The sequence below is a fragment of the Pelodiscus sinensis genome, chromosome 16 (assembly GCF_052426305.1).
Source record: "Pelodiscus sinensis isolate ZL-2025 chromosome 16, ASM5242630v1, whole genome shotgun sequence".
Taxonomy (NCBI): Eukaryota; Metazoa; Chordata; order Testudines; family Trionychidae; genus Pelodiscus; species Pelodiscus sinensis.
In genome coordinates this window covers 12,179,298-12,202,852 of record NC_143067.1, presented here as the reverse complement: position 1 = coordinate 12,202,852, position 23,555 = coordinate 12,179,298, and the positions used below count along the sequence as shown (strand labels likewise).

The 23,555-nt window shown below is 44.3% G+C and overlaps 1 protein-coding gene across 1 annotated transcript in view; it reads right to left on the bottom strand.

Annotated features, from left to right (window-relative positions):
* TRPC7 (transient receptor potential cation channel subfamily C member 7) overlaps nucleotides 1-23,555 on the bottom strand; it is a 156,797-nt gene that overhangs the window by 10,966 nt on the left and 122,276 nt on the right. Inside the window, 2 exon segments of the mRNA XM_089769627.1 lie at nucleotides 2,792-3,013; nucleotides 12,366-12,561. Coding sequence (XP_089625753.1) covers nucleotides 2,792-3,013; nucleotides 12,366-12,561 — 418 coding nt within the window.

The window sequence follows — 23,555 nt, the reverse complement described above, 5'->3', positions numbered from 1 at the left end:
GGGATGATAGGAGTTGCTATAGGGAACTTTCTGGGTGTCTGGCTAGTGAGTCTTGCCCACATGCTCAGGGTTTAGCTGATCGCCATATTTGGGGTCGGGAAGGAATTTTCCTCCAGGGTAGACTGGCAGAGGCCCTGGAGGTTTTTCGCCTTCGTCTGTAGCATTGGGCACAGATCACAGCTGAAGGACTCTCTGCATGTTGGGTCCTTCAAAGTATTTGAAGGCTTCAATATCTTTGATATAGGTGAGAGGATTATTCTAAGAGGGGTGGTTGAGATTCTGTGGCCTGCACTGTGCAGGGGGTCAGACTAGATGATCATAATGGTCCCTTCTGACCTTAAAGTCTATGAATCTATGAATCTATGATGCAGAGGGAGGGAATTCTCTCACTTCTTTGCCAAAATGAACAGAAGAGAGAAACTCAATCTCATTTTGTCTACACTAGCGGTTTTCAGCCTGTGACCTGCAAACCACTTGTGGCCCAATCAGCACAGAACTGCAGCCCATGTGACACTTTCAGGTCCCTACAGATAGCATTAGATGCAGCCCACATGACACATTGTGAGCCGCATGTAAATAGATTAAGAGTCACTGGTCTAAACAAAGGCTGTTTTGACTGTAGCTGTGTCACACCACTCTGAGGCAGGCAGGTGTAAAAGGGCGAGAGGCAGCGCTTTCTTAATTACTTTTAATTTTCTGGGTGATTGTAGCTGAATTTTGAAAATAGCTTTTTGAACAAAGAGAAGAGAAAATTAGTCATCAGACTCAGTGGATGGTATCAATCAACTCCAATCAGTCACAAAGACTGCAGATTACAATGGTAAACTCTGCAAAGTCCTCCTCTGCATTCCTCTCCTACATTTTTCCTTGTCGTCTTCTGTACTATTCTTGCTTCAGCTTTTCCCTTTATCACCACTGTGGCTCCGCTTTTGGCTGTGTTCCTCTGATGCATTGTCAGCTTCTTCTTACCTCTTCCTGTTCTCCTCCTTTCTGCATATTTCTTTGATCGCAATCTTTTTCTCCTCTCCTCCCAGCTCATTTCTATGTTTCTTGCCTCTTATTTGCTTCTGTTATTTTGCTGACTTATTGCATTTATTTGGCCCCCATCAGGGCTGATTCACTGCCTCTTTTCTGGTCTGCATCTGTACTCAACAGGGCCTCCCCTTCTCACTAGTTTATGTCCTGTGAATGGCAGAAGCAGCTGACAGGTTTGAGTTAACAGGGCCTTCAAAACATGCAGGGATATTGAGAGGAAAATTGAAAAAGCATGAACTGATGTCTCTTGGAACATGCAGCCTGAATATTAACAAGCCCCAGATCACCTGGTGGTGTCGCCTAGGAGCAGCACTTCAGCCTCTGTGATGTGCAAGAACTTTAAACAAAGACAAAAATCTCAACTCTTTTATTTTTAGGTCTCACTTCTCAGTGTTGTTTTTCAAACTCAGCTCGAGCCCAGGAAGTTAAAATGAGGGCCCATGCTGTTGAAATGAAGCTAGCCCATCACCTCTTTTAATTTTTGCTGAGTTGGATGGTCACGGTAAAGCAGCTGCAACTGAATTTTGGGTGGGAAGATCTGGGCATTTTATTCAAAAACTCCAAACTGACAGAAGTGCTGCAAAGGAAGGGGACAGATTTGCCTATGGGGTTTTTTGTTTGCTAAGAACAGATCTGTCCCAATAACATTTCTGCAAATAAAAAATGTCCACTGAATTAAGCTTTCCCCATATATCTCCCCATATTCTTCAGGAGCTAGGCAAGCCACCTCGGTTGGAAAGTGCCAGATTTTTTGGAATGTTTCTCTGCATGTCTCATATTTTGTCATGCAGAAGCTCATTGGCACTAAGGGAGCGGTAACTCGGCTCTTGCCAATGTGCCTGTTCCGAAGCCACCGGAGCTGTGTGTTCCCAAAGCACAGCTCTCTTTCGAAAGAATGCACAGGTGGCAGATGAGGCAGGGTCTGTTACTGCGGATGATCGTCATTAGGCAGCTGTAAGTGGAGAGGTTGCTAATTACAGCTGCCAGTTGCTGGGAGAAGTTAATGTTCCCTGGTTGGAGCGCTGCTTCCACAGATAAAATCGGATGTCGTATTCAATGTTGATTTTTACATAATGACGATAAAGAAGCTAGGCAATATATAAAACATGGTGCCGAGAGGCAGCACGGTCCTGTGGATAGGCACGTGGAGTGGGACTTGCATTCTTCCATTCCCAGCCCTGCCACTGGCCTGCTTTGTGACTTCCTAGGGAAAGTCACTTCACCAGTTCCCCTTCCCAGTCTATTTATAGACCATAGGCTCTCCCCCTAGATAGCTGCAGTGTCTTACTCAATGAGGCCACTACCTTGGTGCTACTGTAATATAAATAAATATTAATAAATTAGTGGAGCTGACAGCCATGCCGGGCCCCCTCAGCGAGGTGCGGGGAGGGGGCGGAGAGCTCTGGCTCTGCACTCCCAGAAGGAGCAGGGCTGGGACAGACAGCCTTTGGCACCATCCAGAGCATGACCCTCCCAAGCACCCAGCCCTTAGAGCCACCTGGAGTGTGCTACATGGTACTCTGGCGGCAATTTAAAGGGCCATAGGCTCTGGGCCCCTTAGAATCTCCTGGCCCTGGGGCAGTTGCCCCTCTTGTCTCCCCCACCACTGGGCCTGTAATAAATATATTAGCATACAATACTAAATACTTTTTTGCTCATCTGTGAACTAAGCAAAATTCCTTCCCTTGAGGCCCACAAAGGACCTGAGGGTCTATTTCCATTCAGGATGTTAAAAGAAAAGAAGCACATGACATACCCGGAACTTGGAATTCAGCATACCCATCTCAAGATCATTTTCACAGTTTTTGGCCTTAGATTTGCAGAGTTTTATGAGGCACATTTTTATTCTCATTATGAGATAATAAAATGATTTAGGGCTTGGCACTAGATTAAAAGGAGCAGGCAGAGTCCTTCCTTCATCAAAGTATGATAACCACAGCTTGGCACGAGCAAACTTCCACTCCACATCTGCATCCTCCTGCAGGGAGGAAAGGAAAGAAGAATGGCCTGGTTATTGTTTGGAAAGGAACGGAGAAGTGTCACCGAGACAGATGCATAAAGGTGACTTAGCTGAGAAGAATATGAACCTTATCCCTGCAGGCCAAGCAACAGAAGTGTCTCCGATATAAAAGTCTTGCAGATATCTGGCCCCCTCGTCCATTTAACTTTTCAAATTGAAATCTGGGTATTTACTTATATGCACCACCTTTTCCAAGTACTTTCAGCTGGGCCTCAAACAATGTGCAAGTCCATGGTCTGCCCGTAGGACTGCGCTCTTTACTGACATATGCTTGGGGTGTATTACCGTTCATTTCAAAGTGGGGAGGGAGGCGGTCTGGGAAAGGAATGTAGTGATTGGAGTCCAGCAAGCAGTGGTGATACAGCAAAAAAATAGATCCTGTGTCCAAATTCAGTGATGGGGAATGAATGATGGGGAGGGAGCTGCAAAATTGCCCCTGGACTGCTGCTGGGCAACATACTTGGGAGAAGGAAGAGGAGGTCCAGGGTCCTTTTAGTGTAGTGGCAGAGCTGAAAGACGCTGACTTACCCTGTACGTCCAGCTGTATCTGTTGCAGTAGGAAACGACGGGCAGGGGGTAGGAATATAAAAAATCAGTCCTTTGCCAGCTCTGGAGGAAGAAAACAGGGGTGCCCAGTGCCCACACGGGCCTGTCCCTATAGGTCTGTTGGAGGCCCAAAAGGGATGAAGGTTAAATAATTATCCTTTCCAACCTCCTTCCTACTCTGTGCCTGCTAAGCCAGGTGCAGTTTCCAAACGTCATGTGTTCCTAGGCTTCTCTAGAGCAGCCTTGGCGTGAGCAAGATGGGAACAGAGCAGCTGGCCAGAGACCAGTGGAGAGAATGTCAGTCTTTCGGCCTGCTGAATTGAATGTCACATTCCATCTTACTTGGATCATGGATGAGTGACTAGAGGTGCCATTTAGGAATGGGCACACCTGTCACCTTCCTTCTCCACTTGTCAAATAACCTGGGTTTGAACTTGAACTCCGGTGTTCATGAGTTTACATGCCCCACTATGAAGGGACTGCAAAAAACATAGGAGAATGGGACAGAGAGAGAGAAAGAAACCTGGTGGGGAAAAAAGTGGGTGAAGAGCAGAGCCAAGTGAGACTCTGATAATCAGCACAGATGACCAACAAAGTGCAACAGCTTTTAAGGTTGTTACTTCTTCCCCATTGTCTCATTGGGTATGTCCTACCATTCCTGTTGCCAGAGGCATGTAAATTTGACATACCGACATAGTCAATAAAGTGGGGATTTAAATATCCCCTGCTTCATTAGAATAAAAATGGCCGCCACGTTGTGAAGGCTCAGCTGTTTGTCAGCACGAACCGGCAGTCAAGACAGGGATCGGTCGGCAAGGAAAGCCTTTGCCGACCGATCCCCGTCTTGACTGCCAGTTTGTGCTGACAAACAGCTGAGCCAGCACAACACAGCAGCCATTTTTATTCTAATGAAGCGGGGGATATTTAAATCCCCACTTCATTGACTATGTTGGTATGTCTAATTTACATGCCTCTGGCGACAGAGGCATATAGTCTAGACATACCCATTGCCACACACACTGACACAGGGACAAGCAGGAGTGGCAGGACTTCTTGGACCCGTTGCATCAGATGGCTAGATCTGCTTTAGAGTGCCCTCTAGCACATCACTCAATCTGAGGTTTTAATAGCACCCCCAAATTCTCTGGGCAGAGGCTGTACCAAGTAACCTGAAAAGGCAACAGGGCTGTGCAAAGTAACCAGCTGCTCTTTGCTATTTTCAAGAGTGGCTACGATAAATGTGACGATGCTATAGTAGAAAGGAGCCCAAATCAGGGTTTGCCCACCTGCGGCCCGCCATCCCTCTGGAGAAGCGGGTTGCAATTGCCATATGGCAAGGCAATAAGGGTGGGTTGCTCCAGCTCCCTGCCCCCCCCCCAATGATGGAGGAGCAACCAAGGCAAATTTGAGTGAGTGGTGTTGCAACCTGTTGCACAGGCCCACAGCGTCTCTCAGGGCTGACACTGCCATGCCAGGCTGAAGCCCTGGAGGTAAGAGTGAGGTCAGGGATAACATTCTGATCGACAATGAGGCTGGAGCAAAGAAAGAGGAGGGATTGGGAGCAACCTCCTAGCCACACACAGCACAGAGCCACCCTATCCCTGTAGGGAGGGCAGAGCTACAGACTTAGGTCATCTCGGACCCATCCCCCTTCTTTAACATTTTCACCTCTGTGGTCTTTTTTTCTGAAAGATAGGAAGGGTTTCAGTTTTAGATTTTGCCCCCAGGCCTTCAGAATCTCTATGTGGCCCTGCCCCACACTGCCATGTCCACATGCATTAGGGAATCCACAAGGCTGCAGAGACCAAGCTAGTCTCTGAATGGGAAATACCCCACTCCCTTTATTTGTTGATGGCACTGTTTCTTTGGACAGCAAAGAAATCTTCATTAATCGGAAGACATACAAAAATGGCTTGGGCATAATTGACAGAATTATCTAAGGGTATATTTTCAACGCAAAGTATGAGGAAACAGGTATGTAATTTCCATTCAAAATAAACAGCTTATCAAGTTAATCACAACAATATTTAATGATTCTCCAAGGTAACTGTTATCATCGGAGTCACAAAAATTCCAAACAGCAGCTTAGGCCACATATCTCTTCTGATAATTGAAAACTATAGGAAAATACCAGCTGTTTTCCTTGTTTGTCCTATTTGTAGTCATCATCATTATATCTTGGTTCTCTATCCATCAGCATGTGTCACCTAAACAAGTCCATGTTTCAGTAACGATGATTCACCAATATTAGATTGTCAAGGTGAGTCAAGACACCAAGATCATTTCTGAAGATAAATGTAAGGTTAGTGCAGTCTTTATTGATCCAAATGGCATTTACGATTTTCCTCAATACGTGTACGGTCTGACCCTTCTTTCAAGGTAATTTACTGGGTGAAAAAAGATGATCTGCAGCTGCCTTTGTTATCATTGTGGTATATATAGAAGCCAGGAGCATCAAGGGGAAACCAGGTTCTGCCAATAATCTGTTCTCACATCTGTACTATGGTAAAATGTATAATACAACTCGCTCATGAGTGCACATCTCTGACAATACCACTCTGTGTCTGGCAGCCTTTCAGAAATGGGCATATTACAAAATAGAGGCTTTGGGCCAAATTTGGCCCTCATTTATACCGATAGCCCCTTACTGACTGGAGTTGAACCTTTATAAAACAAGACTTAAACCTAATCACAATTGAAGTAATTTGTTAACATGCTTCTACTTATGTGTTGGGCAGACAGATAAGATACTTCTCAAGAGGCTGGATTAGACATGAGAAGGCTGCCCCCACAAATTATGATATAGGTTGAACCTTTCCAGCCCTGCATTCTGTAATCCGGCAACATCCGTGGTCTGGCCTGATTTTAGTTAGCTGGATGTCCACTTATCATAGGCACGGCCAAGTTTCCCTCAGTTTCCATAATGTTTCTTTACAGCTATCAGTCCTAGAGTCCAGTATTCTGTGCTTTTAGTTAGCTCTAATTTACCCCTAAATGTCTTCTAAGAGCCCAGCAAGCAGTGGAAGTGTTGGTAATGCTGCTAGACAATATTGATCTCTCGCAATCACGCAAATTCTCTGGTTTGGCACCAGACAGGTCCCGAGGGTGCCAGACTAGAGAGGGTCAACCTGTACATAATCACATTTTGATAATTATCCCATCTAGAGGGATGTTCCAGTAACCAACAGGATAACTACTTCCTGTCCTCTCTCTCTCTTGCCATTGGTCTGTGAAGGACAAGGTTAAAATTAGATTTTATAGTGGGTTCAAGCAGGAGCAGGTTAGGTGTCTCCTGGATGATGTAGTACACTGACTGTCACACTGTTCCAAGCATTCTGCCCACTCTGTTGACATTATGAGACATCTTATTAGTGCACCTGGGAATGAAGGGCCTTTTGAACACCAACATAGGGTCTAGGGAGGTGGTGTGAGAAGCCATAGTTATAGGTAAGACCTCTGAGTGATCAAAGACATTTAACCAAAGTCTCGCAAAATTTTTGTCACAAGCATCTTCTGTCACAGGTAGAAAGGGACGGTACTTAAACTGGTTGATATTTGTACTAAGCTAAATTCAGAAATATGAAAACCAGATCTGGTCAAATACCACTTATCTAAAACGTTATTCAGTGAATGCTGCTGGTAGTCACTGAAGGCTAGACTGAGGCTTGGACTACATGTCCCAGGCAGGAAGTCAAGCACTGTCAGGAATTGGGTCTCTGAATCATAATTCTTCCTAGAGCTAGTGTTGGAGTGGTGCTGTTTATGCACCATCCTATGTGGTGGGGTTTTTTGTACAAAAAAAAAAAAAAAAGTGCCAGCACTCCAGGGGAAAAGTTGTTGAGCTCTGACTGGAGGTGCTGGTGCTGTGTCTAGAGGTGCCGGTATAGCCTACAAGGCAGTACCATCACAAAAAAAGCACTGATCCTATCATCAGAGCAGTGCCTAAAGGCACAGGCTAGCCCTGGATAATTTGTCTTTGTGGCATTTGATGAGCTTTATAGCACACCAACTATTATTTGCTGGATGAACTATTGGCTGAATATCTGCTATATTTCTGGTCATGGAGATCCCTGTGACACAATGGAGAAAATAAAAGGAAAAATATTTTACATCATCGCTATGATAAAACAAGGGGGAAAGTAAATATGTCTAGTGCAAATAAAGTTTGATGACCTCTGAATTCTACAAGCTATAGATATAATCTTGCACTGATATAATTTAAGCAGGACTCAGGTTTCATTATATAAACTGGGGGTCAAAAGGAAATTCCTTGGGGAACCAACTCCAGGACACATCTCCAAGATCAGAGCTGCCAGACCTTGACCCTGTGCCCATGACACCGTGCAGAGACTAGAGTCCCTCAGATGGACCTGATCCTGACTGGCCATTAAGACAAGTTCATCTGTCTTATGGGGAGTGGCGAGCACTCTATGGCCATGTCTACACTACAAGGTTTTTGCACAAAAATGGCTGTTTTTGCCCAAAAAATGGTGGAGCGTCCACTCCTCAAGCATATTTTTGCTCAAAAAAAAAATACAGTAAATCGACAGGACAGAGGACTTTTTCTGATAGAGTTATTTCTATCCCCACGAGGAATACCTCTTTTTTGCACTACAGCTCTTGCACAAAAACGCAAATGTGGACACTCCGCAGGGGTTTCTTGTGCAAAAGGAGCATATCAGAAAAAGCACAGGTGCTGTGAATGGCCATCAGAGCTTTCTTGCGCAAGAGCGTCCATGCAGTGTGGACGCTCTCTTGCACGAAAGCACATCGCTTTTGCAATGTGCTTTTGAGATGTCGACACACTTTTGAGCAATACGTTTTTGCAGATCTCTTCTGCAAAAAGCTTCTTGTGAAAAACCCCTGCAGTGTAGACAAAACCTATGACTGGTGTGTGCATCTGGTTTTGATTATTTGTAATAAATGGAGATTAAGTAGGATATTACTGGGGAAGGCTCGTTCACTGGTACATGACCACACAAACCCACAAAGTGTAAGGTTATGCCTGTACCCTAGGAATGGGTAAAGGTGGGTGCCCGTAGAGAGTGTGTGTATTTTGTGCGGGTAACAATGTGTTCTGCCTGTCATTTGGGCAGTGCTGGTGCCCAGTGAGCTGCTGGCTATGCTGCTGGGCATGTTCTTCAGGCACAGCCCTGGTTTCCGCATGCCTGTCTGGCACGTTTGCCAACAGTCTAACTGTGCTCTGCCTCTTTCCTGAGGCCATGCCCCTGTCCCACCCCTTCTCTGAGGCCCTGCCCCTACACACTCCCTCTCCCCAAAACTCACTCTCTCCCATCCTCATTCACTTTCACCAGGAGGAGGTAGGGTCTAGGAGAGAGTTTGGATATGGGAGGAGATGGGGACTTGGGAGGAAGGGTCGGGCTCTGGGCTGTGGCAGGGAATGGGGCATGGGAGGGAGTGAGGAGGCAATGATTACCTTGGGTGGCTCCCAAAAGTGACCGGCACATCCCTCTGGCAGCGGCTCTTAGGTGGGAAGGTGGACAGAGGGTCTCCACGTGTCACTGTCCACAGGCACCACCTCCACAGCTCCTGTTAGCTGCAGTTCTCAGCCAATGAGGCTATGTCTAGACTGCAGGCTTCTTTCGAAAGAGGCTCTTTCGAAAGATCGCGTCTAGACTGCAGGCGGATCTTTCGAAAGAGCAATCCGCTTTTTCGAAAGAGAGCACCCAGCGAGTCTGGATGCTCTATTTCGAGGAAGCCCTATTTACATTGAAGAACGCCTTCTTTCGAAAGAGGAACTTTCGAAAGAAGGCGTTCTTCCTCGTGAAACGAGGTTTACCGCCATCGAAAGAAAAGTCGCGTTCTTTCGAAATTATTTCGAAAGAACGCGGCTTGAGTCTGGACGCAGGGGAAGTTTTTTCGGGAAAAGGCTACTTTTCCCGAAAAAACCCCTGAGTCTGGACACAGCCAGAGAGCTGCAGAGTCGGTGCTCAGAACAGGGGCAGCGCAGAGAGACACCCCCCCCCCACAAGGCCTCTTGGCTATGGTGTGTCTCCCAGTGCTGAGCCCCCTGCCTAGGGTCCCTCTCACTCTGTTCCGTTGCTCACCATCCCTGTCCAGCTCTGGATTGCTCCAGCTCCAGCTTCACTTTGCCTCAGTAGTGCTGCTGCCCTGTCTCTTGCCCCTCTGGCTCTGGTGGCTGCACCTCTGCTCCCAGCACAACTCTGCTCTCTGAGCTTCGTCTGTGGCTCTTCTCCCAGCACTGACCACTCCCTGAGCTGCTTTTCTGCCTTTTGTTGCTCGAGCTCCTGCTCCCTCCTTAGGGGGCAGCTCATGTGGAGGATGGGACCCCTTGGCCTCCTGACTCCCTTGTTAGCCCGCCTGTCCTGTCAGGCTGACCTGGAGAACATTGACCTCTTCCCATTGTTCCTGGGGACTGTCACTCTCAGAGTTTTGATTTCCCATCATCCCTTTCCCTTCCTTTTGGTACTGGAAGTTAACCAACCAAAAAACCCACTGATTTTTAGTAAGGGGTCAGTAGTCCTTTTATATCAAGAAGCTGTAAGAAGGCACTGCAAAAACAATGGGAAGAGACTCCTTCCAATAAAAAGGAAGAATGAAGTAGGATATTGAGGCCCTGATAGTAAGTCTCATCTCAGAGGAAGCAAAACTAAGGGGCTGTGTCTACACTGGCACCCTTTTCCGGAAAAGGGATGCAGATGAGACAAGTCGGAATTGCAAATGCAGTGGGGATTTAAATTTTCTGGCTCAGGGCTTTGCCAGAAAAAAGCACCAGTCTAGACAGGGATCTTTCGGAAAATAAAGCCTTTTCTGGAAGATCCCTTATTCCTCTTAAAATCAGGAATAAGGACCTTTTGGAAAAGGCTTTATTTTCCGAAAGATCCCTGTCTAGACTGGTGCTTTTTACTGGCAAAGCCCCAAGCCGGAAAAAAGCGGAAGCCATGTTCATGCAAATGGAGCGGGGAAAATTTAAATCCCTGCTGCATTTGCAATTCCAACTTGTCTCATCTGCATCCCTTTTCCAGAAAAGGGGTGCAGTGTAGACATAGCCAGGGTGTGTCTACACTGCAGGACTTAACTAGAAATAAGCTACACAAATTGAGCTACGTCAATTGCGTATCTTATTTTGAAATAGTTTGTTTCGAAATAGGGAGTGTTTACACAGCACATATTTCAAAATAGAACACTCTTCCTCTGTACAATGAGAGGTATAGGTGTTGGAGTAAGAAGTCCTCCAGCTTGAGAGTGTATTGACACTATTTCAAAATAACTGCCTGCTGTGTAGATGTGGACTAAATTATTTTGAAATAGTGTTGCAGTGTAGACATTGCTTGAAGCTTAACCTTTAGGTGATAAGATTTTTTGGGCAGAGAGGGACTATGACCAGGCCTTCTGAAAGCAGGGAAATCTTCTTGGGTAGACAGCACTATGTGGCTGTGTCTAGACTACATGCCTCTGTCGGCAGAGGCATGTAGATTAGACACATAGGCAAAGGCAAATGAAGCCGCAATTTAAATGATCGCGGCTTCATTTACATTTACATGGCTGCCGCGCTGAGCCGACAAACAGCTGATCAGCTGGACACTCCCCTGCCGACATCAAAGCCCTTTGTCGGCAGCCCTGTTATTCCTCGTGGAATGAGGTTTACCGGGGCTGCCGACAAAGGGCTTTGATGTCGACAGGGGGAACGTCCAGACTAGCGCGTGAGCCAACAAACAGCTAATCAGCTGTTTGTCGGCTCAGCGCGGCAGCCATGTAAATGTAAATGAAGCCGCGATCATTTAAATCGCGGCTTCATTTGCCTTTGCCAAAAAAACAAATCTACATGCCTCTGCCGACAGAGGCATGTAGTTTAGACGTACCCTGTGAGTGCTTGCTGATGTTAGTACAGAATGCAGACATAAAGTAGCAGAGTTTATTTGCAGTTCTGGCCTTTTCCAGAGCTGGGTTCGGAGGGTAAATCAGAACAGCTAATTAATACAAGTCCAACTATAGGAAGCTGACTTTCAAGAAACTGCGACAAGAAAGAGGTGACTCATCACTGACAAAAGACTGTCCAAATATTAATAATTTCCCCTGCTTTATTTACATTAGCAGAAAGTTGGCATTCTCCTAAGTATTTAGCAAACCCAGCTTGCTAATCTGAACAATACAGGGCACGGATGGGTGAATACATTTCTGCAACGATTCATTCAGATTCTTTCATGAGTTAGCCTCTTCTCCTAATGTCCCTTTTGTGTTCATTTCCTGTGACCATTTTTGCCCCAGAGATTTGCTTGCACTGATGTTCATGGGAAATGAATTTCAAAGTGGCCATGCATGAGTTTTTGTGAATCTATTTAGCTAATCAAATCCTTTTTGTATGTGTGTGTATGTTGTGAAAGAGAGAGAGAGAGAGGGAGAGAGAGAGAAACTAACTTAGCAAATATTCATAAAGAACCGTTCAGGGGGGGTTGTGTTTTTTTGTTTTGTTTTGTTTTAAAATCATGAACTACTTTCAAAGAATGAATAAATCTAAGGAAATTGTGATGTGCTCAGAGACAGTCAACAAGATAAATTCACTGTACAAATGATTGTTTGAGAATTATTTGGTTAGGTCTCATTCTGTATTCGGGTCTTCTCCAGTGCCATAGAATTTTAAGATTAAATGGCTTATGTTGCATTATGACATCTTCTAAAGTTGATCCTGTAATTTCCTTGTTTTTATAACATAAAAGAGAAAATTAAAAGTGTATATACATATATATATATATATAATCTGTAATCAAATTGTGTATCTTACCTCAATTTCCTGATAGGAGTTGTTGATCATGGCTATTAACATATTGAGCAGCACCACCACCATGGTAACATTATAAACTCCATAGAGCACATATCCAATATTCTCAATGAACTTATGATCATACTTCAGCACCACTGATATCACTTCAGACAAGCCAAATATTGACCAGAATAAGGTTTTAAAACTTTCTTCTACCCTAAAACCAAAACAAACAATTATTTCACATAGGCATCTCCAGATTGGCAAGATTAGATGTTCATAAAAAAAAATGGCACTTTGCCAGGGTAAATAGGATGTCTCTGTGCAATCAGCACACGCCAGGATCAATCAATGTGAGGACTGCCAAGTCATATTTCCTGAGCTGATAACAATATGTGACATCCCAAGCAAACTATGAAACAATAACACCTCTATATCTGCTCCATCTGCTTTTTCTCAACCTCATCAACTATGGGTAGGTCAATGTTTCTCAACCTTTTTTTTAATAAAGTACCCCCTTTTTAAAAAAAATTATAAGTACCCCCCAGGACCTACAGTTTTCAGATACAAAACATTTTTTTCTACCATTGCAACACATTTGTTTACACAACTTCATCGTCGCAAGGCAGGCAATGAAATTTTTGGGTGCAAAAAGTACAAAAATAATACAGCGCTGTAAAACTTAAAGCAAAAATTCAGTTTTCTCCAAATTTCAGGGGTGTTGATGTACCCCCCAGACTTCTTCGAGTACCCCTAAGGGTACTCGTACCACTAGTTGAGAAACACTGGGCTAGGTTGTAACGTGAACTCCATACCTCTGCAGGAGTGTAAGAACCCCTACAAGGCCTAACTGGAATGTCAGGCCTAGTTGCAGGCTAAGGAGGGATCTCAACTAATCCGTGTATGTGGGCAGGTCGGGGTGAGGGTAGAAAATAGCTTGGGTGGGGCAGAGAATAGGTAGCCCCTTGGCTGTATTCCTTGGCTGGCTGGCTTTCCAGAGTTCCAAAGAGAGAATCTGTGGAGAGACATTGTGGGTAGAAGAGAATTAGGAGGCAAAGTGTCAAGAGAATTTTTCCAGGCTGTGGTTTCTGGGGCATGTTTGAAAGTGGAAGAGAAAGAGCCAGCAGAAAGGGAGAAGTTAAGAAACAGGAAGAAGACAGGAGATAAAACACTGTCTGGGAGTGAAAGAGATAGGAGGTGTGGGATCAGGGTAGCAGCTCAGGAAGAGGGTATCTGACTCAGGCAACGTCTAGAGATCTTCCAAAAAAACTTCTTCTGAAAGAGAGCAACCACACTGTAAAAGTGTATCAAAAAAGCGACCTGCTTTTTCAAAAGAGAGTGTCCAGACTGAATGGATGCTTTCTCACATGTAAGCTGTGATTGCTATGGACAGAATGGCCACCAGGACACCTGTGCTTTTTCCTCTTTCTTCTTCTTCCAAAAGAACTCCCTCTTCCCCATCCACACACACCTTTTTGCGAAAGAGCTTTTTCACAAAAAGGCTTCTTCCTTGTAGAATGAGGTTACCAATGCCGGAAAAACCTCTCTGTTCTTTTGATTTTCTTGCGGAAGAACGCAATTACAGTGTGGACGTTCCTCACGTTTTGTCGGAAAAAGAGACATTTTTCTGACAAAACTCTGTTGAGTAGATATACCCTCAGAAAAGGGTGAAGCAGTAAAATACAGAAGGGAACAATCATGGCTCCAAATGAAGAGGAGGAGAGTGAGACATCTTGGTATAGGGAACATACGTTGCCTTTGAAGAAATCAGCTTGACTCTTTATTCAAAGGCAAAATTACCAGGACTGACCAGTATCCATCTGATAATAATGCAAAGTATCCATTGACTTTGTGTGAATAAACTCCTTTATAAAAGGTTACAAGCAAGACTGATGAAATGTTGCTTATTGTTACAGCAGCTTAATCCTTCCCAAGTCACTTTATAAAGCGGATTATAGATGCACACAAGTTACCCTCCAGAAATAATAAGCTTTGGTATAAACTCCAGTGTCAATTACACCTGGCATAGCAGCAAAAGGAATTAATTACTATCATTAAAGCAGCAGTTTCAAACTACCTGTTGGAACCCCAAGGTGGGCTGTGTCCTCATTTTAATGGGGTAGCCAGAGCTGGCTTTACGCTTGCCGGGGCCCAGGGCCAAAACAAAAGTCCAAGTCCCACCACCTGCAGAGGATGTCAGCTCTGGGGAGGAGGTGGGGGGAAAGGGGAGGAGAACAACTCAGGCGCTGCCCTCCCACTTGAGGCAGAAGCTCTCAGGCTATCTAGGACTATGTCTAGACTGCAGACTTCTTTCAGAAGAAGCTTTTCCGGAAGAGATCTTCAGGAAAAGCTTTTCAAAAGAGAGCATCCCACAGCAAAAGCATAACGAAAAAACGATGTGCTTTTTCAAAAGATAGCGGCCACATTGATTGGACGCTATCCCACATTTCAGTTGTGATTAGTATGGACAGAGTGGCCATCAGAGCACCTGTGTTATTTCCTGGAGGCCTCTTCTTTTGAAAGAACTCCCTCTTCTCCATCCACCCTGTTTTCGGAAAAAGGCTTCTTCCTCGCAGAAAGAGATATACCACTGTCAGAAAAACCCCTCCATTCTTTCAACTTTCTGTCGGAAGAATGTAATAGCAGTGTGGACATAATTATAGTTTTTCTGAAAAAACGGCCGTTTTCCCAGAAAAATGCTGCAGTGTAGACATACAGTAGGAGAGTGAGGTTCAGGCTTTGGCCTCACCACTTGGGACAATGGGGCTTGAGTGTGCTTGGTCTTAGGTCCCCTCTCCTGGGGTCATGCGATAATTTTCATGGTGAGAAGGAGGTTGTGAAATGAAGTTTGAGAACCCTCAGTCTAAAGCATAGTAAAGACCACTGGTCCATTCTATTATATACTGCTGTATATTCTCAGTAGCATAGCCCACTGTACTATCTCCTTCCTCTAGAGTACAGCAGTAGGGAATTTATTAACTTTATGGGTGATGGTCTTTGGGGGTGTAACTCCACTGCCTTCCAAGGTTCTGCACCAATTTAAAAAAGATGTTCCAAAGAGTTTCAAAGAGACTCCTAGCCTGCTACCATGTTACCCCAAAATTAACGTTGCCTGTCATTTCTTCTATTGACACTCCACATATGATCCATCATAGGTTTTCTCACGTCAGGAACATGTTGGACAGAGTTTATGATTTCTGAGTAGAGTAGTTGGCACATCTTTCCACATTGCTACTCCATTTGGCGGACATTTCCTCTTGTTTTAAACCTCCTACTTAAGTTCTTTGCATTGATCTACAGTGGGACCTGCCATTCACATGATAGAGTACTTATGTAATAGAATCCGGTCAAGGCTTATTCCATTAAATATTGCTCTTTCCAATTAAATTGCATTTATTGTGCCTAAATCTCTGGCTCTGAAGCCTGTCTTCGAAGTCACTTATCCAGCTAATAAAAGATTGTAACTACCAACCTTGATCCTTGCAGCACCCTGCAATTAACCTTCCTTTTTAATTTGGAAAGGTGCCGTTTGCTTTCAACCCTTCAGGCAATTTTTAATCCAATGTGTCAACTCTGTTCCTTTTCCCGCAACTTTAGCATTAACCTCTGTGCTGGAATGTCGCCATGTTCTCTTCAAAAACTTAATTACTGGCTGTACGTGGCTGTGGCAGTTCGATAGATTCTAAAAACATTCTAGCAAATTAGTTATAGAAATGGAGCATTCGTTTCCTGAGATGGTGACAGGTCGCCATAACCAAAGTTGTTCATTTCCTAATTATCCTCCATGACCATCCTCAGCAAAACATCAATATCCAGGGTCTTATCTCCAGCATGAAAAAAACAATGTGTCTGGCTGCATCCCACGTGTGGATCTGCTGTACCAGTGTGGAGATGGGTCCGAGTCACTCAGATTGAATTGCAGTCCAGATCCAACTTTCCCAGGTGTTCAGGAGGGTTCAGATGGTGGGGGGGAGAGAGGGGAAGGGTTGTTGTAGAGAAAGGGGCAGTGAGATGCGGGAGGGGGGTTGTGAGAAGTTCTCAAGAGGCCCTTATATTAATCCATCATTGCATTTAAGAAAAGATTGCAACCACACCTCTCTCTGGTATGTTTACTCCCTGTCAGGATGCTGCCTAACTGCATGGTTTCTGGGTCTCAGCACAGCATAAAGTGAGGGTTATTTTTATCAGAGTCCGTAGTTAAAATACTGGCAGCATGTCGCTGGAAAAGGGAAGCTGGGACCCATTGAAATTCAGATGTGTTTAAATCCGGGGCTTTGGTCCGGTTTTATATTTTCATTTATCGTAGATTCCGTCCTTTACAGTATGTGTTCTAAAGCCCACTTGTGATGGGCCCTACATCTTGGGAGAGATTCGGGGCTGAGCAAACCTGATCCAGTGTAGGGGACAATTATGAGTGGAGGGGATCCTACAGAATGTTAGGAATAATTTAAAAAGGGATAGAGAATAAGACAGAGAATATCTTATTGCCTCTATATAAAACCATGGTACGCCCACATCTTGAATACTGTGTACAGATGTGGTCGTTTCATCTAAAAAAAAGACATTTTGGCATTGGAAAAGGTTCAGAGAAGGGCAACAAAAATGATTAGAGGTTTGGAACAGGTCCCCTATGAAGAAAGATTAAAAGAGACTTGGACTTTTCAGCTTAGAAAAGAAAAGACGAAGGGGGGATATGATAGAGGTCTAAAATATCATGACTGGTGTGGAAAAAGTGAATAAGGAAAAGTTCATACAATCATAGAATCATAGAACACTAGGACTGGAAGGGACCTCAAGAGGTCATGGAGGCCAGGCCCTTGACCTCATGGCAGGACCCAGTACTGTCTAGACCATCCCTGATAGACATTTATCTAACCTACTCTTAAATATCTCCAGAGATGGAGATTCCACAACCTCCCTAGCAATTTATTCCAGTGTTCAATCATCCTGACAAGTAGGAACTTTTTCCTAATGTCCAACCTAAACCTCCCTTGCTGCAGTTTAAGACCACTGTTTCTAGTTCTATCCTCAGAGGCCAGGAAGAACAATTTCTCTCCCTCCTCCTTGTGACACCCTTTTAGATATCTGAAAACCGCTATCAAGTCCCCTCTCAGTCTTCTCTTTTCCAAGCTAAACAAGTCCAATTATTTCAGTCTTATTTTATAGGTCATGTTCTCTAGACCTATAATCATTCTTGTTGCTCTTCTCTGGACCTTCTCCAGTTTCTCCACATCTTTCTTGAAATGTGGTGCCCAGAAATGGACACAATACTCCAACTGAGGTCTAATCAGCGCAGAGTAGAGCGGAAGAATGACTTCTCATGTCTTGCTCACAACACACCTGTTAATGCATCCTAGAATCATGTTTGGTTTTTTTGCAACAGCAGCACACTGCTGACTCATATTCAACTTGTGGTCCACTATAACTCCTACATCCTTTTCTGCCATACTCCTTCCTAGACAGTCGCTTCTCATTCTGTACATGTGAAACTGTTCCTTCCTAAGTGAAGCACTCTGCATTTGTCCTTATTAAACTTCACCCTGTTTATCTCAGACCACTTCTCCATTTTGTCCAGATCATTTTGAATTATGACCCTGTCCTCCAAAGCAGTTGCAACCCCTCCCAGCTTGGTATAATCTGCAAACTTAATAAGCATACTCTCTATGCCAATATCTAAATAGTTGATGAAGATATTGAACAGAACCGGTCCCAAAACAGACCCCTGCAGAACCCCACTTTCCAGCAGGATTGTGAACCATTAATAACTACTTTCTGAGAATGGTTATCCAGCCAGTTATGCACCCACCTTATAGTAGCCACATCTAAGTTGTATTTGCCTAGTTTATTGATGAGAATATCATGTGAGACCATATCAAATGCCTTACTAAAGTCTAGGTATACCACGTCCACTGCCTCTCCCCTATCCACAAGACTCATTAACCTATCAAAGAAAGCTATGAGATTTGTTTGTTTTAAACCTGCTACCTATTAATTTCATTTGGTGACCCCTAGTTCTTCTATTATGGGTACAAATCATGACAAACCAAAGGAAGTTTTCTTCACACAGCTCACAGTCAGCCTGTGGAACTCCTTGCCAGAGGATGTTGTAAAAACCAGGACTTTAACAGATTTCAGAAAAGAGCTAGGAGATTCAGAGTTCAGAAAAGAGCTAGGAGATCTGCCAGGATGGGTAGGAATGGTGTCCTTGGCCTCTGTTTGTCTGGAAATAGATGACAGGAGAGGGATCATGTGATAATTACCTGTTGTATTCACTGCCTCTGGGGCATCAGCAGACAGGATACTGGGCTAGATGGACCTTTGGTCTAACCTAGTATGGCTGTTCTTATGTTTTCATGTTCTTATGGTCCTCTGCAGTTTGTGCTTCAGTTCTCCATCTATAATGGAAGTGCTACCATACCTCGCATGGGTGTTGTGAGGACAGATGTGATATGCTCACATACTATGATGTAGGCGCTTTAACTAGAATGGCATGTTAAAGTTTTAAGTGTTCAATAGTTCATCTCCAATTCTGGTGCATGTCTCAGAATGTGTGGATTAAAATGCAGGTTTTTGGTTCAATAGCTGAGAGCAAGAGGCACAGAGGTTGAATTATAAAGCTTCCTAATTCAACCTCTGTGCCTCTTACTCTATATCTGTCATCTGAAGAAGTGGGTTGTGCCCACAAAAGCTCATGATACTATCCATATATTTTTTGGTTAGTCTCTAAGGGTATGTCTACACTAGCTCGTTAGTTCGAGCTAGGTAGGGTAATTAGGGCAACCTCGTGGAATGAGGAGTAACGGTAGTTTGAAGTAGGATCTCTAATTCGAACTACCTACTCCGTGCCACATGGAGCCGCGGGCATGGAGTTCGGACTAAGGAGGATTTAAAAATGGCGGCTCCCGGGAACATGCAAATGAAGCCCGGGATATTTAAATCCCGGGCTTCATTTGCAACTCCAGTTGCCCTAATTACCCTACCTAGCTCGAACTAACGAGGTAGTGTAGACATACCCTAAGGTGCTACAGGACCATTGTTGTTTTTAAAGGTTTTTTTCATTACAGACTAACAGGGCTACCCTCTGTGACCATTTAAAGAAGAGTTTTAGTCCAATGTCTGAAGTAAAAGCATAAAACTACTCTGACTTCCTAGACTGCCTTTGATCTCAATATGCATCAGCAACAGATGCTAAGGAAGCCCAAGATCCGCACTCCTGTGAGGGAGAAGGCATTTCATCTTCTTTATGGACTGGCAAACTAAAGAACAGAGAAAGCTTGTGACCTGCACAGATTCCCATGGTGAGTTATGGACTGAAGCAGGATCTGAAGCCTAAAAAGCTGATTCTGCCGTTTTCTTGTAATGACTATATTACATGACATCTCCCCTGCTCTAATGTGTTTCAGTATATACTTCAGTGCACCACGGGTTATTTCTCACTCAGAGCACATATCTTTCCCATGCAAGCTAAATAGAATGTTCTGCTTTTGTACCAAGGGGAGACTAAAATCCATAGAATACATGAGATCTTGGTGCATGTGGACTTGATTTAGCATCATTGTCCTTCCCATTACTCCTTTATTTCATGTACATCCCTCCTGGAGCATTCCTTTCTTAAGAAAGCTCAAGGCATCATTTCGGACTGAGCACTTCTTCACAAATATGAAGTCTTAGCTCCTCCAACATGAGATATGGTCAATGGTGTCTAAAATGCCACATTTTAATGAAAGGAAATGAAAAGAGTGTCCAAGGAATGAAGAAACTGAATGAACTCACTGAATTGAATTTCTCCTCCGCAAGAGTATGGGGGCAGGGAAAAGGGAGAGACAAAACCCCAGGCTTCAACCTGATTTGGGATGCAGAAAGCAATGTGAATGCAATCAGTCCTGCTTCCATTTCAGTGCTGTTTACATAGCATGATCTCAATTACAGACTGTTTCAACAACTATGTTCTGTACACAGCATAGAAAAATGAACAGATAAACACAACTGTGATCTGCATCAATTCCAGTGAAAATTCTGACAAGGGAGAAAAGGAAGAGCTTTAAAAAAATATTTTGCAATTACGCAGTTAGCTAAACAAACTCTGTATTTAGGAGTCTAAAATTAAGCAGGAGTAGCACACACTTTGTTCCTTCTGCCACAGAGATATGCACATTTCAGAGACAACAGCACTCTTTGTATGCTGCCTCTGATTTATAAATCGCTGATGTAGTCAATGGTTTAGAGTGCTCTGTTCTTTAGAGTACAAGGCCGACCAAATGGAAGATGTGATTTAAAAAGTGCAATGACACACAGGAAGGTATTTCCACAAAAGCACGTCTAGATTGGCATGGATGCTTTTGCGCAAAAAGTGCGTTTGCGCAAAAGCTTCCGTGGCCAGTCTAGACATGATTTTGCGCAAGAAAGCTCCGATCGCCATTTTAGCCATCGGGGCTTTTTTGCGCAAAACAATTCTTCCCTGTCTACACTGGCCCTCTTGAGCAAGTATTCTTGTGTAAGAGGGCTTTTTCCAGAGCGGAAGCGTGAAAGTATTTGCTCAAGAAGCACTGATTTTGTACATTACAAAGTCAGTGCTCTTGCGCAAATTCAAGCGGCCAGTGTAGACAGCTGGCAAGTTTTTAGTTAAAAATGAAGCCTGGCCAACAAACTCCCATCTGTCCTCAGCATCATAACACTCCCACACCTCTCTCTTTCACCCCCCCCCCCCCCAGACCCTAGATTTGAGCCTATCATACACTGGAACCCCCTGTCCTGATCCTCTCTCATTGCCAAATTCCTGCACCCCCACATCCTCAGTCTTTTGCCACAACACTTATACACCATCCACATACCACAAATCTGTGTCCTGAGCCCATTATACTCCTAACCTCCCTGTCCTGAGCCCCTCCCATCCCCCATCCCAAACTCCTGCACCCTCACATCCACAAGCCTGTGGCTTGCTCAGTACCCCAACCCTCCACCTGACCCCAACACTCCCCAGCCTGGAGCCTCCTCCCTGAGCCAGAATCCCCTCCTCCACCTCCTCCTGCATCCAAATTCCCTCCCAGAGCTTGCACTTCTCACCCCTTCCCACACCCAAACCCCTCATTCCCATCCCAGGCTCCACACATCCTGTCTCAACCTAGTGAGGGTCCAGCTAGACTGCAGGAGTTTTTCCGAGATTCCAGAGGTATCCCAGAAAAACTCTTCCACATCCAGGGATGCGTTTGTTCTTCTACTTCTTTTAGTGGAAGAGCAAACATACTCTTTCGGTAACCCCTATATTCCTCTATCCACGAGGAATAAGGGGGCTTCCAAAAGAAGGGGGTTTTCTGATATTTGGTCCAGTCTAGACAGGCCAAATGTTGGAAAAACCTCTTCCTACAGAAGAATGGGGGAAAAAAGCAACAGTATAAGGGTTGGGGATAGCAAGTGATGGAGAGGAGGAGAATAGAGAGGGCAGGGTGGGGCTTCAAGGAAGGGTCAAGGCTTCAAGGAAGGAGTTGGGTGGTAGATCTTGGCTTATTCTGTCATTTAAAAAGTGATCTGGGGCGTAAAAAGGTTGGAGACCCCTGATAGATGATACTCTATCCTGCCAGACTGGACTTGATGATCTCTCGAAGTCCCTATCAGTTCTACTATTTTATGATTCTACCTCCTCTAATTAAAACTGTCTTTCCTCAAGCGCCAGCATTCAAGGTTAAATAATAAAAAAACTATTTCTACTTATTTTAATTACACATATACAGTATTCAGCTACATTATGGGTTATATAAGCTTTTGTGGGCTAGCCTGGGAACCCAACTAGCATGTATAACATTGTTCTATGGGAAAATGCATTCCAAGTTCCAAACAACCAAATTAAAAACAAGCTTTTGGAATACAACCTGCTCATAAATTGGGGATGCTCTGTAATTAGTAGAGCTAAGCAAATAATTCATGGACTTTTTTGTCAAATGTAACTTCTTTTTGATGCTAACAAATTGCCCATGAGATACTTATGATTCATCATTCATTGAATAAGATGACTGAATAGTTCTTGATGTATTTAGCAGTTCATGGTGGGTATCCCATATTGAGTCTGTGTAGGGACCCCAGTCCAACTCCCACTGAAGAATGATATTTATTACTACTACATTTGTACCTAGGAGCCATGGTCATGGGCTTAAACTGCTATTGTGCTAAGCTCTAGGCCCGGCCCTAGGTAGGGTTGCCAGATGTCCAGTATTGAACTGGACAGTCTGGTATTTTCGCCTCCGGTCCAGTAAAAAAAATTCAGAAAATACCGGACACCTAAAATGTCCAGTATTTTCTGATTTTTTCCCAAACAGGAGGCAAAAATACTGGGTGTTTACTTGGTTCCTCAGGGGAGCTGTCTGGCCCGGAGCAGGAAGACAAAATGGCGGATAGCCGCCGGCAGCCTGTAGCATTTCTTAAAGGGGCCATGCTGGTTTTTTATTTTTTTTTAGATTAATAACTTTCGGGGTTCTTTTTTTTGGGTCTCCCCCTCCCCTTTTTTTCTCAACAGAATTTATTCCCTGGTGGGTTTTTTTTTTGGGGGGGGGGCGGGGATTCGATATTTTTCGTTATACCACCTGGCAACCCTAGCCCTAGGACAAGGTGAGCAAGGCAAATACCTTGGGCCCCATGCTTTCAGGGCCCGCGCTGCTGAGTATTCACCATAAACCGGGTAGGCCCAGGGCCCTGCTCCCAGTGTCCTGCCTCGGGCCCCACAAACCCTTTGCCCAGGCCTGCTAAGCCCCATACAAACAGAGAATAAAAAGACAGACATAGGTTAGTTTTGCTTTGGCCTGCAGACCACGTGGTTCTTTTGTCTATTTCATGACTGGGTGCATAGATTTCTCAGATTCAGTTTTCAGCACAAGCAAACGCATTTACACATTTTCAAAATTTGCTTTCTGTAAAATTTCTATTATATCCACTTAGAACTCTCACAGACACTCCTACCAGTAAACGCCTTTAAAGAAATGTTTGCACATCTACCACACACAGTTTATGAACACCGCAAACAACAAAAGCAACCCCCCTTTTTTTTCCTGGGTGAATTTTCACAGAAGCTGTTTAAAGTGGTTGCCCATAATCGGTTCCTCCTTCTCTTTATGAGTCAGTCAATGCCATTTGTCAATACCAACCATATTCTGCAGCAGAACTCACAGACAGCTCAGTAAAATATTGATTGGAAACTCTATGTGATACATACTTGTCCATATG